Source organism: Passer montanus, unplaced genomic scaffold (genome assembly GCF_014805655.1).
Source record: "Passer montanus isolate IOZ18808 unplaced genomic scaffold, ASM1480565v1 scaffold57, whole genome shotgun sequence".
NCBI classification, from domain to species: Eukaryota; Metazoa; Chordata; class Aves; order Passeriformes; family Passeridae; genus Passer; species Passer montanus.
The window spans coordinates 4,137,907-4,151,060 of NW_024370705.1; the positions used below are offsets into that span (position 1 = coordinate 4,137,907).

The 13,154-nt window shown below is 49.0% G+C and overlaps 1 protein-coding gene across 3 annotated transcripts in view; it reads left to right on the plus strand.

Moving 5' to 3' along the window:
* TPCN1 (two pore segment channel 1) overlaps positions 1-13,154 on the plus strand; it is a 41,755-nt gene that overhangs the window by 22,313 nt on the left and 6,288 nt on the right. For 2 of the 3 annotated variants that reach the window (XM_039726034.1, XM_039726036.1), the window contains exons 6-22: positions 178-266; positions 815-849; positions 1,646-1,704; positions 2,804-2,903; positions 3,808-3,924; positions 4,764-4,888; positions 6,058-6,106; positions 6,305-6,368; positions 7,145-7,189; positions 8,392-8,448; positions 8,539-8,592; positions 8,912-8,984; positions 9,178-9,285; positions 10,478-10,549; positions 11,425-11,514; positions 12,222-12,337; positions 13,003-13,049. In XM_039726034.1, the coding sequence (XP_039581968.1) occupies positions 178-266; positions 815-849; positions 1,646-1,704; positions 2,804-2,903; positions 3,808-3,924; positions 4,764-4,888; positions 6,058-6,106; positions 6,305-6,368; positions 7,145-7,189; positions 8,392-8,448; positions 8,539-8,592; positions 8,912-8,984; positions 9,178-9,285; positions 10,478-10,549; positions 11,425-11,514; positions 12,222-12,337; positions 13,003-13,049 (1,300 nt within the window). Of the gene's footprint in view, positions 1-177; positions 267-814; positions 850-1,034; positions 1,070-1,645; positions 1,705-2,803; positions 2,904-3,807; positions 3,925-4,763; positions 4,889-6,057; positions 6,107-6,304; positions 6,369-7,144; positions 7,190-8,391; positions 8,449-8,538; positions 8,593-8,911; positions 8,985-9,177; positions 9,286-10,477; positions 10,550-11,424; positions 11,515-12,221; positions 12,338-13,002; positions 13,050-13,154 lie in introns of all 3 variants that reach the window. The other variant, XM_039726035.1, reaches the window with a different exon arrangement.

A 13,154-nucleotide genomic window follows, 5' to 3' on the forward strand; every position in this document is an offset into this window, starting at 1 on the left:
AGCTTGGAAATGATCCTAATTTAGCAAGCTTTCTACTTTTAATCCTTGGAGGGAGTGGGAAGAAAGCCCTCAAGTGTGGGGTGGTGGTGGTGGTTTTTTTGTTTCTTTTTTCCCCCCTGACAACCTGGAGGAGTAAATGTGCAAATTTTAGTTTATTAACGTTTTCTTATTTTTCAGAAATCTGCGACAGATCTTCCAGTCCCTCCCACCATTTATTGACATCCTTCTCCTCCTGCTTTTCTTCATGGTGATTTTTGCTATTCTGGGTGAGTTGTGGTGGAGAAGTGATGCTCTTAACCAGTGATTGTCCAAAAGCAACATGAACAGCCTGGGTCAATATAAAGCTGATCAGATCCATTTACCCCATTTCATCTGCAGTCATCTGGAAGGCAGAGTTAAAACATCCAAAATATCTGAAGGCTGGGTATTTAATTTTGAGACAAAAGTCCTTTTAACCTCTTCCAGAGCACAGTCAGTGGTGTGTGTTTTCAAGCTCTGCTTACACCAGCTCTTCTTCCATGCTGACACTTTAATCTGCATCCCCACAAAGGCATGTGTCTGGAGTGTACCTGCTACAGCCCAAACCATCCCCAGGAAGTTTATTTTCCAAAGGAGCAGTGAAATGCCAATGACATCTACTGGCAAATCTCTGTGGAGAAGGTCTGCCAGATGCTCCCATCCTCAGGGTGTCAGAGAGGATTTGCTGTTAGTGGGACCTTCCCTTTGGGAACTGCTCCCCTGCTTGACATTGACCTGACTTTTGTTTGTTCTTTCTCCTTTCTCTCCTCCTCTGTTTTCTCTGTTGCCTCTTCAGGTTTTTACTTGTTTTCTCCTAACCACTCCGATCCAGTGAGTATCTTGATTTTTTTCATTAAGAATTCAACATTACAGTGCATTTATGGTTTATTCTGTGTGAGACCAAACTGCTCCTGGCAGTGTCACCCTGCTTTACCCTCTGCGACATTGACCTGACTTGATTTTTGTTTGTTCTTTCTCCTTTCTCTCCTCCTCTGTTTTCTCTGTTGCCTCTTCAGGTTTTTACTTGTTTTCTCCTAACCACTCCGATCCAGTGAGTATCTTGACTTTTTTCATTAAGAATTCAACATTAGAGTGCATTTATGGTTTATTCTGTGTGAGACCAAACTGCTCCTGGCAGTGTCACCCTGCTTTACCCTCTGTGGGGAGGAAGACTGTGGAAGGAACTTCCTCCAAGACAGGATGTCCCAAAGGGAGCATTCTCAGAGTTGTTCCTTGTTCTTGGTGCCTTCATTCAGCCAAAAGAGCCACCTGCCACTGTCCCCAGGGGAGGAGGTGTCTGGGGCAAAGCTCAGCCACTTCCACTGCTGTGGTCAGAGTCCAGCAGCCACTGGTTCCTGCTGCTGCCCAGGCTGTGTGGCTGCCTGGGAGAAAGTGTTAATAAAAATGTGCTTTTGGCTTAACCCTTCACACACCATTTCCCAGGGAACTTTAAAAGTTCCCATTTCCTAGGGAACTTTAAAAGTGCTGAAGTGCTTTTCCCTAGGGAAGGCATCAGGGAATTGTGGGAGTGCCTGTATCCAGAGGGGTGGGGGACTGGTTGTTTCTTAGAACAAAATGTCCCTGTGAGTTCCTGCTTGCATTTTGTCATGGGAATTTTTTCTTTCAGTACTTCAATACCTTAGAGAACAGCCTGGTGAATCTCTTTGTGCTTTTGACCACTTCAAAGTAAGTTCATGCTCTTCTATCTCAGTCTTTCCCTTTGTCCCAAAGGAATCTGGCAGAGCCAAGAGTTTATCTGCAGAAATGCTCTGTCTCCAAATGTGTGACCCCTTTCCTCTGCCTGAGAGAGGGAGATGTCCAGGGTCAGCCTGCATGGGAAGAGCTGCTATTTCATTTTACTTGAGGACACTGTGGCCTCAGCTGCAGAGTTATCTCTAAGGACTCAGATGTCTTCATCACTGTGAGGGCAGTAAGGGGGAAACAGCTTTGTTAGGCCTTGGTCCAAGAAGGGAAAATGTGTGTTTGTGCTCCTTTGTCAGCCAACAGCTCACAGCTGAGAAGTAACTTCCCATTCCTGTGCTGCAGTTCACCTGTCTGCTGGGAAATTGGGATAACAGCAGTGAGTAAATATTGATCTGCTGTCAGGGAGAGCCCTGGGGATTGGGAAATTAGCAAAGGATGGAAGAAATCTGAGCTGGTAACACCTGCACTGAGGCTGTACTGCTGTTGTTAAGTATCAAAGCATAGCCCTTAACCACACCACAAATCCCATTTGGTGTTTGGGTATGGTTGTGTTGGAGGGTCCCAGGACGAGGGAAGAGACAAGAATCTTGACTCCATGTTTCAGAAGGCTGATTTATTACATTATGATGTATATTATATTAAAATGATATACTAAAAACGATACTGGAAGCAATAGAGAGAAAGGAGCCATCAGAAGGCTAGCAAGGACAGGAGAGGAATGATAACAAAAGCTCGTGACTCAGAGAGTCCGAGCCAGCTGACTGAGATTGGCCATTAATTAGAAACAACCAACATGCACCAGTCACAGATGCACCTGTAGCATTCCACAGCAGCAGATAATTATTGTTTACGTTTCTTTCCTGAGGCTCCTCAGGAGAGAAATCCTGGCAAAAGGATTTTTCAGAAAATATCATGGCTACATTTGGGCTGTGTGAGGAATGTGCTCGCCACATTTATTTTTATTCCACGGGTTTTGTACAAATGTGCAGCTCGTTAGATGTGAGTTCATACCCTGCTGCCTGTGCAGTGGGCTGTGTTCCACGAGGTTTTGGTGCTTACCCCTGTGTCCTTTGGGGTGCAGTTTCCCTGATGTGATGATGCCGTCCTACGCCCGCAACCCCTGGTCCTGTGTCTTCTTCATCGTGTACCTCTCCATCGAGCTCTACTTCATCATGAACTTGGTGAGTCCCCAGGGCAGCACTTCCCTTCCCTCTGCCTGCTCTTGGAGCTCATTGCTCAGCAGAGTCTTCCCCATTCCCAGAACTGCTCTGCAATCATCTCAGACCCTTTGGCAGAACACTTCTAGAAATGGCAGCTTGGCTACAGATAGAACTCTTTTAATGTCTAACCACGAAGAATTGAACTAAATCACGGAAAACCAAATTATATGAGCATCTTTCAACTACTCTCCCATTAATATCGTGCTTGGAGTGACATAGTCGGTTGCATGAAATTTATTATCCTTCTCTGTCTTAATTATTTATCATAAAATGGCATTTTATTATCTGGACTTGCCCGAAATACTTTGTAAATCAGTTTGAAGGGGATGGAATTACTCAGGATGGCAGGACTGCAGTGCTGATCACTGCAGAGTGAGAGCACGGCTGCCCAGGGGAGGATGTGAGTGCTGGAAAAGGCCTTGCCAAAGGAGATGAGGAATTCTGCAGCCCAAGGTGGGGATTTGATGCTTGTGGTTGGATTTCACTGCCTTCCCAGATGGAGGGTTAGCTTGCTGTGTGTTAGCCAAAGCTCCCAGGAAGGGTGGATCCAGAGAGCAGCCCTCAAACCCTGCTTTCCAGGGACAGATCAGGGCATTTTACTAAACCTTTTGATATGGTTTTCTGCTGGCATTTGTGTAGCCCTTAAAACCCACTAGCAAGTGTTGAGAGGCCAGAAACATCTGGACCTCCTCCAAAAAGTGGATCAGAGCCTGGAGATCCCTTTTTGGGATCCCTGGTGCCAGTGGGACCTCACCGACTCCATCAGCATTCCTGCTGCAGGCAGTGCCTCTCCTTGCTTCCCTGAAACCCTGCAGAGTATAAAGGTCAAAACAACACTTTTTTTTTTTTTTTCCTGTCTTCTCAGCTTCTGGCTGTCGTGTTTGACACTTTCAATGACATTGAGAAGAGGAAGTTCAAGTCCCTGCTGCTGCACAAGCGCACGGCCATCCAGCACGCGTACCGGCTGCTGGTCACCAAACAGGTGAGGCTGTGCCAGCAGCACCCTGGGCTGGCTGCTGAAGCAGCACCTCCCAAAAAAGGGCTTTTATCTCTCTTCATTCTGATCAGGCTCACCATGGGCTGGTGGTTTTTTTCATTCATGTTCACCTCTGTTAGCAGAGTGCTCTGAATTTCAGCCCTGCGTGAGGTTGTGGCTTGGTAAAATGGGGGAGGTTTGTGCTGGAGTGCATGTGATCATTGATTTCTCTCTGAATCAGGCTGGGTCACTTGAGGACTTGTTTGGCTTACCAGGCATCACTGCTGAGAGGAGGGATGGGTCATACAGTTGAAAATATAATCCATTCTCTAGATCCTGCACGAGTGAGCAGTGCAGAAACAGGAGGAATTCACCTACAAACAGCTTTTTACAGGGACAAACACTGTGAGGAGGAAGCTTAATTTCTTGCTTAACTTGTTGGAGATAAGACCCAAAAATAACTAACCCACTTGTAGTAGATTAGTTCATGTTTGGTGCACATAGCTGATGGTCTTTAAAAAGTGCCATGATGGGATCTGTTAGGCTGCCTGCTCATTTCCCAAGAAGAGGGGTTGAACTCTGCTTGGGGTGTCTGGTTGTACAATTTTCAGGTGATGGGGCAGCAGGGAACAGTTCTGCATTTGCTGGAGGGACCCATTGTCAGAAAAGCTTTCTGATCTCTGCCCTGGGATGAGCTTGGTGTGTTAAAGTAATAGCTCAGGGTGCTTAGGGGGCTCAGTTATATGTATGAAATCCTGCTCAAAACAAATCCAGAGTGAGAATTAAAAGCCTCTGTGCATTCCTGCCTGCTGCTGCTGCTTCTGACAGCATTCCTTTGTTGCCAGAGGCCGTCTGGAATTTCCTTCAAGCACTTCGAAGGGCTGCTGCGGTTCTACAAGCCTCGGATGTGTGCCAGGGAGAGATATCTCACCTTCAAAGCACTGAACCAGAGCAATACCCCTTTAGTCAGGTAGGGTGCTCCTGCTGCTGCGCCCAGAGCAGGGAGCTTGCTGTGCTTTGGGGAGGATGGCTGGGTCTGTGGAATGAGCGTTCTGGGATGGGAAGGGTTTTGTGGGAAGCGGGGAGCTGGGAGGGGGTACCCTGAGAGCTGAGGTGCTGGGGTTGCTGCGTGCCCTCTGGTGGATACAGCACTGCTGGCACTCACGGGCAGGAGCTGCTTCCCTCTCCCCTGGCAGAGCAGAGGCAGGAGCTGGGGAGTTCTGGAGCCTGCAGGAGCATTTCCTCACACGCAGCTTTACAGGGTTTTGCTTTTTTCCAGCAGCTGGCTGTCCCCCCCAGGGTTTTGTTAATTAAAATTTGGTTCTGCTGGTGCTTTCAGGGCTGCCATCCTCTGTGTTATGAGGCAGAGAATTGCCATTCTGGTGGGGGGTGGGTGCAGCTAACTCCAGCCAGCAAGGGAGTAGAGAGAATTAGAGCAGGAGACCTTCTCTTCCTTTTCCTTTGTTCTGGCCACAGACAGGTTCCAAGTGACTCTCCTATGAAACTGGTGCTGATGTTTCTCCTTGAAGTCAAGTGCCACAGAGAAGTATTGAAAATGGCACAGGGAGAAAGACTGAGTTGTGAAATTTAGGCACCGATGTCACCAGTAAGAGTCTGAGAAGTTCAGCATCCTCACTTCCAGACACATAAAAGCTGTTACAGGCCTGACCCTGGGCACCTAGACAGGCACTCATGTGCTATGAGTTTCTTTGCTTTCATGTCCTTTTTCAAACTTCATTTTTACCTTGAAAAGAAAATGTGCAAAGATCTTAGAAAAGGACTGTAGGAGTAATTAAGCCAGTCCAAGACTTCTTCATGAAGAGCAGTGCAATCTCCATCCCTTAGAGTTGGCATCTGAGCCTCAGGTCTTTCCTCTCAGTGGTACAACTCTGGAGTTCAGCAGAGTCAGAGCTTCCCTTAAGGGCTGAAGCATTACAGAAAGGAGATTCTGGCTATTGTCAATCAGGAACCTTTGGCCAGGCTGGGAAGAGGTCACTGCTGAGTCCTGTCAGCTGTGGCTGCAGTTCTGATAAGGAGTTAATCACCTCCAGGGACTCTCCACTGCTGATGTCTGACAGGGACAATTAAGGATCTGCTCACCCTCAAGGCTCTGATCGGATGTTTCCTTCTGTTTTGCAGTCTAAAGGATTTTTACAATTTCTATGAAGTTGTTGGCTTAAAATGGAAGGTAAGAGTTTGTTGGGTGCAGAGGAAGGAAACCGTGTGTGGGAGGGAGAGAAAAGGAGTGGTTAGAGAGGAGCTGGGTGAGAAACAAAGGCAATCTGAGGGCAGCAGCTGATGGGGGTAGGGTGGCTCTCCATCCCTGCCCTTTTTTTGGCATGGATGTGGCTCTGGCTGCTGCTGACCGTGGCTGTTCTGCTTCCAGGCCAAGCGGAACCGCGAGCACTGGTTTGATGACCTGCCTCGGACCGCCTTCCTTATTTTCAAAGGTAACACGCTCTTCTCATGGCAGCATGGGTTCAGCTGGCAGGAAGAGCATTCTTTACAAAGAAGGGACTTTCTCTTGTGTCCCTGGCAAACAGCTGAGGGAAGGCTTTCTAACCAGCTTCTTGGGTATCCAGAGCCTCCGAGGCCAGGGACTTGGATTCAGAGTCTCCAGGGAGGATTTCTGTCCTGTAAATATTCCTGCAGTGACTGTGGAGTGGGATTTGGGTTGTCACAAAAGCTCTTAGGCTGCCTGGTCCCATTCAGGTCAAAGGCAGCAGTTTGGGAAGGGAAAAGAGAAGCCTGAAACCCCCATCAGAGTCATGTCTTGCAAATTTACCTCCTGTGTCCCAAGTTCCTTGGCTGGATGTAGCCATTCAGAATAAAGAACCTGCAGCTCTTCTGGGGTGGTGTGTGCTCCTGGGGAAGAGCTGACACCCTCTGACCCAAGCACAGCTGCCACAGGAGCCCTCAGAGCTCTGCTGATGCTCCCAGCCCTCCTTGTTGTTCCAAACACAGAGCATTTACCTCTGTCCACCCCAGAATTAGCACATAGAGACCAAACAGGGCATCTTGGGGGCTAAGGGTAAGGACTTCATTGCTGTTGAAATTCTGAGGATATTTAAACTTATTCCCAAAAAGTGGAAGTTAATCATCTGCTGATCTGTTTAGCTTCTGTGCTGAGGATTGGTATGGAAAATATCTCTAGGGAAAAGACAGAGGGGTCTGTGGTGTGGGGGATGGTGTAAACATTTGTTTTATCATCCTTCCCTTCACACAGGCATCAACATCCTGGTGAAGTCCCGTGTGTTCCAGTACACCATGTGTGAGTAGGAATCATCTGCTTGGCTCCCTTGCTCCTGTGGTGTGCTGGGTCTGCCAGCCCTGCAAGGAATTTGGAGGAACTTTCACAGAATTCACAGAATCACTGGGTTGGAAGAGATCTTCAAGATCACGGAGTCCATCCCAGCCCCAACCCCTCAATTCACCCCTGGTCCCCAGTGCCACATCCAGGCTTTGTTAAACACGCCCAGGGATGGTGACTGCACCACCTCCCTGGGCAGCCATTCCAGAGCTTTTTCACCTTTCTGTAAAAAAAATTTTCCTAATATCCAACCTAGATTTCCCTTGGTGCATCTTAAGACTGTGTCCTGTGGTTCTCTCAGTTCCTGGAGCAAGAGCCCAGCCCTAGCTGAGCAAAGGCACCTTTCAGGAGCTGTAGAGTGATAAGGTCACCCCTGAGTCTCCTTTTCTCCAGGTTGAACACCCCCAGTTCCCTCAGTGGTTCCTCACAGGGTTTTGTTCCCAGCCTCTCTCCAACCCTGTTGCCTTCTCTGGATGCACTCAAACATCTCTCAATGTCCTTCCCAAACTTGGTGTGGTCTGAGCCATGGTTCCTGGACAAATTTTGGAGTTTTGGTGGGGAGGGAAGGAACTGCTTCATGGTACCACCAGCCTGGGCTCTCAGCTCTCGTTCTGGAGAGGCTCCCTGGCTCACTGCACACCAGCTCTGTGGGGCTTGCTGCATGTGGGTGGGTTGGTGATCAGCTTTCCCAGACCTTGGGGGGTTTATCTTGCAGCTGAGGATGCTGGATGAGGAAGTGCCTTGCCATGAGGCACATTCTCTTTGCTCTCAAGGAGCTGTGAGCGTCCTCACTGCTGGAGGGATTGCTTGGCAACTGAGCTGCCTGAGACAGGGAATCTGTGCTTCTGTTCTCTAGAGGAGAAAGAGTGATTCCTCCTGGTGCTACCTGCTGGCTTCTAAGTGATTATTTCTACTCAGTAATTATGGGGTTGGCTTTTTTGTTTTTTTTTTCTTATAGTTTTGTTTGTTTTTGAACATAAAGGCACTGCATCTCTTAAAGGCCTGGAGAAAGACATGGGGGAAGATCAAAATTTATGAGTTCAGTTTGTTCATTGACTTGGAACCAATGCTCCTACCACTTGTCTGTGTTGTATTCTTTTTGTTGGCCTGAGAAATGGATATCCAGGAATGGTTTTGCTATGAGTTTTTCCCTTCTTTTCCAGACACTGTGGTGGCTGTGAATGGAATTTGGATTCTTGTTGAAACCTTCATGCTGCAAGGTAGGAAACATCACAGCTTGTTGCTTGACTGTGGTGCTGGGGGATTGGAAGAAGGGGAGGACTTGAGAAAGCTGTTCTTGTGTCTTGCAGGAGGGAATTTCTTCTCCAGGAATGTCCCATGGAGCTACATAGTCTTCCTCACAAGTAAGCTGATGCCTCCCAACAGAGCTGTGTCATTTCCTGAGGAGCTGGGAAGGGAATTGAAGTTACAATTCAGCCTTGGGTGTAGAGCCTCCATCCAGAACAATGGTGTGCCTGGCAGGGATTGTTTTGTAGACTTCTCCAGAGAGAAATCTCCATGTACACAGGGAAATGTGTTGGAAGGGAAAAGTCTCTTTGGCACCTCACTGGGTGGGGTCTGTTAAACCCCTGTTTGACAGAAATCCTTTAAAACCACCACACATCCACGAGGGGATGAGCCTTCCCTGTGGGGCTGCTCATTCCTGATCCTCTTGTGTTGCAGTCTATGGTGTGGAGCTGCTCCTGAAGACCACTGGGCTGGGACCTGTGGAGTACCTGTCCTCAGGCTGGAACCTGTAAGTGCACATTCATCTTTTTGGGTTGGAAACACCAACTCCTGAGCCAAGCCTGTGGAGAGGAGGCCATCAGGCAGCTTGTCATGGATGCCTCGTGCCTCTTGTTAGGAACAGCACCAACCCCTCTTCTCTGCTGAAGCACTGCTGGTAAATCACTGCTCTTACATGAATTTTATTTCATTTTTCTTTCCAGCTTTGACTTCTCAGTCACCCTGTTTGCATTTCTGGGGCTGATGGCACTGGCATTCAACATGGAGCCCTTTTACTTCATCGTGGTCCTGCGACCCCTGCAGCTGCTGAGGTGAGCTGGGGAAGGCTGGGGAGGGGGGATTCCAGAGAGCAGGTGGGACAAAGCAGCCTTGTTTTCCATCAGTCCCACTGGGGACTGAGCTCCTTAGCAGGAGAGGGCAAGGATTGCTCAGTGGGAGTGTGACCGTGGCAAACAGGAATTGCGTGGGCTAATGGGATTAGCGCGAGTTATCAAAATGAGCGATAACAAAAACTTGGGATGGGATATGAAAACCCTGGGCTTTGGAGCTTAAGCTGATCTCTAATAGAGATCAAGGGATTTACTGGGGGCAGATTATCCTGTGTCTGCCTTCGTGGGGTTCTTACACCTCCTCTAAATTGTCTGGTGCTGTTCAGAGAAAAGCTTTTCTGTCAGGGTGAGATGGTCTGAGCCAGTTTAATAATTTCCATTGAATTACCAGAAATTACAGTTTTCAAAGGATGCTGCTTTCTAGGGTGAAGTACTGCCCTGCTCCAACTGCATCTCACACTTTGAGCAAGACCATGGCCTGTCACCTCTGTGCAGTTCAGGGAGCTGGGGCTGATTAACCCTCTCATGCTGAGGTACACTCACCTTCAGAGGTACAAACACCTCCAGAGCCACGGGGGGAAGGGATTTGAGGTGAAATGTTTCATTAAAAACAAGCTGATGTAATTTAACTCTTCAGTGAGAATTTTAAGAACACTTCATGATACTCAAGAGGGGAAAAAAAATAATGTTTTCTCTGTTCCTCCCCTGCCAAAGCCTGTTTGGCAGCTGTGTTTCTCTGTAAAGGCTAATGGGGTTGCCAAATCTTAAGTTAGAGGGCACAGTGTAGTTTTGTTTCATCAATTTTTGTTGGGTCATGGGGGAAACACAGAAAAGCTTGTGTCTGGGGGAAGCAGGAATGAATCCTGACCCTGTACACAGGCCTAGTGTAAGTTTTTACGATGTTTAGGAGTTTTAAATATCTGTTTATGCATCATGCCATGTAAAAAGCCAGCCTTGTTTCCCTGAGACTCTCAGTCCTGTTGAATGTGTCACAGACATTTAGATGGGACAGCAGGAAGGTGAGCAGAGACCGCTTGAACTAGAACAGAGAGGTGTCAGGAAACCTCAGTGTCATTGACCAGTGAGGCAGAGAGAGCTGGGATTCTCCTTTCTGCTCTTCCCCCACCACCAGGAGAGCTGCAGGGGGTGGGTAACTGCTGGCCTCTCCTTCCAGGCTGTTCAAACTGAAGAAGCGCTACAGGAACGTGCTGGACACCATGTTTGAGCTGTTCCCTCGCATGGCCAGGTACCAACCTCTGCTCCTGGGGAGGGCAGGGGGCTTTGGGGGCAGGCAGGGACCTGCCCAAGGGCAGGGGGTTTTGGGGTCAGGGCAGGGACCTGCCCAAGGGCAGGGAGGGTTTGGGGTCAGGGAGGGACCTGTCCAGGGCAGGGAGGGTTTGGGTCAGGGCAGGGACCTGTCCAGCCTGCTCTGATCTCTCAGTGGGTAGTTACTGATTCCTCTCAGCCAGTGGAGTGTTCTTCTTCCAATTCCTTGGAGCAGCAGCACTCCAGCACGCTGGGCTCCTCCTGCTTTGGTGGTAGGAGGATAGCTAAGAGTTATTTTTAGTTTTTCTCTCCCATCCCAGTTCTTGCTGGGAGACAAAGCCCCTGTGGGAAGAACACTGGCACAAATCCCCCTGGCCCCAGCTGTTCCCTGTCCTCAGCAGAGCCCCTGAGAGCATTTTTGTGGAATGGTGGTGCCTGAGTGCTCCTCCTCAGCCCTGCTTCCTTGCCAGGAGGCCTGAGCTGGCTGGAGAGCCCTGCTCTTGGCACAGTCCCTGCATGCAGGGATGTGGAGAGGGCACAAACAGTGTGTGGTGTTCTTTGTTGAAGGAGCTGTGGAGGGATGTTTATTTAACAGGAAAGGACAGGCTGGGAGGGGATCCAGGCTGCTCTTTGGTTTCTCTCTCCAGTGAGTGGCAAACTCCTTGTCCAAGGACTCCCTGAATGAGGGCAGGCCAAGAGCTGCAGAGCCACAGCAGCAGGGAGGGTGGGCTGGGCTTTCCAGTGCTGCTTCCCATCCCTTGGAAGTTCCTCCCAGAGCAGCCAGCCTAGGATTTTGTGTTTCCCTGCCTTAGAAACTTTTCAGCAGCACAGTACTCTTTCTGTTTCTGCCTCCAGCCTGGGTTTAACCCTGCTGATCTTCTACTATTGCTTTGCCATCGTTGGCATGGAGTTCTTTGCTGGCGTGGTCTACCCGAACTGCTGCAAGTGAGTACCTCAAATCCAGCCCCCTCAAGAGTGCTTTTGGTGCTCAGCCAGCAGCAGGGAGCTCTGGCAGCTCCATTTCCCTGTGGAGAAGCGGCCTGGGGCTGAATGGGGTTTTGTAGCTAAGGCAACACGTGGCAAAAATCCAGGAGATACTTCATTTCTCTTGCCCCATGCCTGGCAGTGCCCAAGGCCAGGTTGGACAGGGCTTGGAGCAGCCTGGGATGGTGGAAGGTGTCCCTGCCCATGCAGGGGGTGGAATGAGATGGGCTTTAAGGTCCTTTCCTACCCAAACCATTCTGTTTCTATGATGCCAGAGTTGCTTGTCCAGCAACAAATTCACCCAACATCAATTCACCCAACATCAATTCACCTGGTCCTGGACTCTAAGCTGTGCTGTGCCCTTTTCAGCTGTAATGATGGCAGACCAGTTGGAAATGCCAAGCTTGAAGGGTGTGAGCCAAGGAGCTCAAACTCTCAGTTTCTCTGGTGTAATATTTGCTGAATGATTAGAAAGACTCCATGTGCTCCCTGGGCTTGTGCTGAGCTCTGAAGGAGAGATTTCTTCCAGAGGAAAAGAAAATATTGGCCAAGAAGTAGAAATTGCTGCTCTTCTTACCACCTTCTAGAGGGGCTGGTACTTACAACTTTTTAGATTTTCCTTGCTTTTCCAGTCTCTGCTGATTCTTTGTCCTGTTTTCTCCAACCAGCACAAGCACGGTCGCAGATTCCTACCGCTGGGTGAACCACACAGTTGGCAACAAAACAGTTGTGGAAGAAGGTTATTACTATCTCAACAACTTTGACAACATTCTGAACAGCTTTGGTAAGGGCACTTTTGTCCCTAGAAGAGATTATCCTGTGTTCCTGCAGAGCTGGGTGGCTCTGTAGTGCTGTAATGCTCCTGTGAGCCTGGGACTCTCCCAGGCAGTCCTGCTAATGCACCTCACTCAGCATCCTGCTCTTTGTCTGGAGAGCTCCAGCTGGCTGATTGTGCCAGGACTGCTTTGCAGGGCAAGCAGAGGTCTCTCAGAGCCAGCTGGAAGCAGCAGATCTGTTCTGGCTGGTGGTTAGACCAGAGGTGCTCAAGGAGGGCATTTAGGCTCTGCCCTTCTAAAGAACCAGCAGCATTGCCTCTCTTTAAACCCTCTGATGAGGAATAATTTGAATGTGTTGATTGCTCTCCATGATTTTTCATAATGTGTGAGCAGAATGCTTATCTCCTGGAGATTTCAGAGGTCTCCATGCTCTCTGCTGAGGAGTCAGGTCTGGTCTCTTCAGGAAACAGAGATGAAGCCATGCTGCAGGTTCTGTGGGTCTGACCCTTTGTCTGAAGGAATTGCAGTGGGGAGGGTCTGCATTCTCTCTGGATTTTGACTTGGCTGTCTTGTGTCACTCTTCTCTGTCAAACACTTTGTGTAAAAGTCACAGTGAAGCAGGTCAGGATGGATAAAACAATCACCTGTGTGTGCTTCTCCCTCTTGTGTGCAGTGACTCTGTTTGAGCTGACGGTGGTCAACGACTGGTACATCATCATGGTGAGTGAGCCCTGCAGGCAGCACAGCCAGCTCAGGCACACCTTGACACCACCACTGCTTTCTTCCCGTGGTGGCTTTGTTGCTGGGTGTCTTTTGGGAGGCATT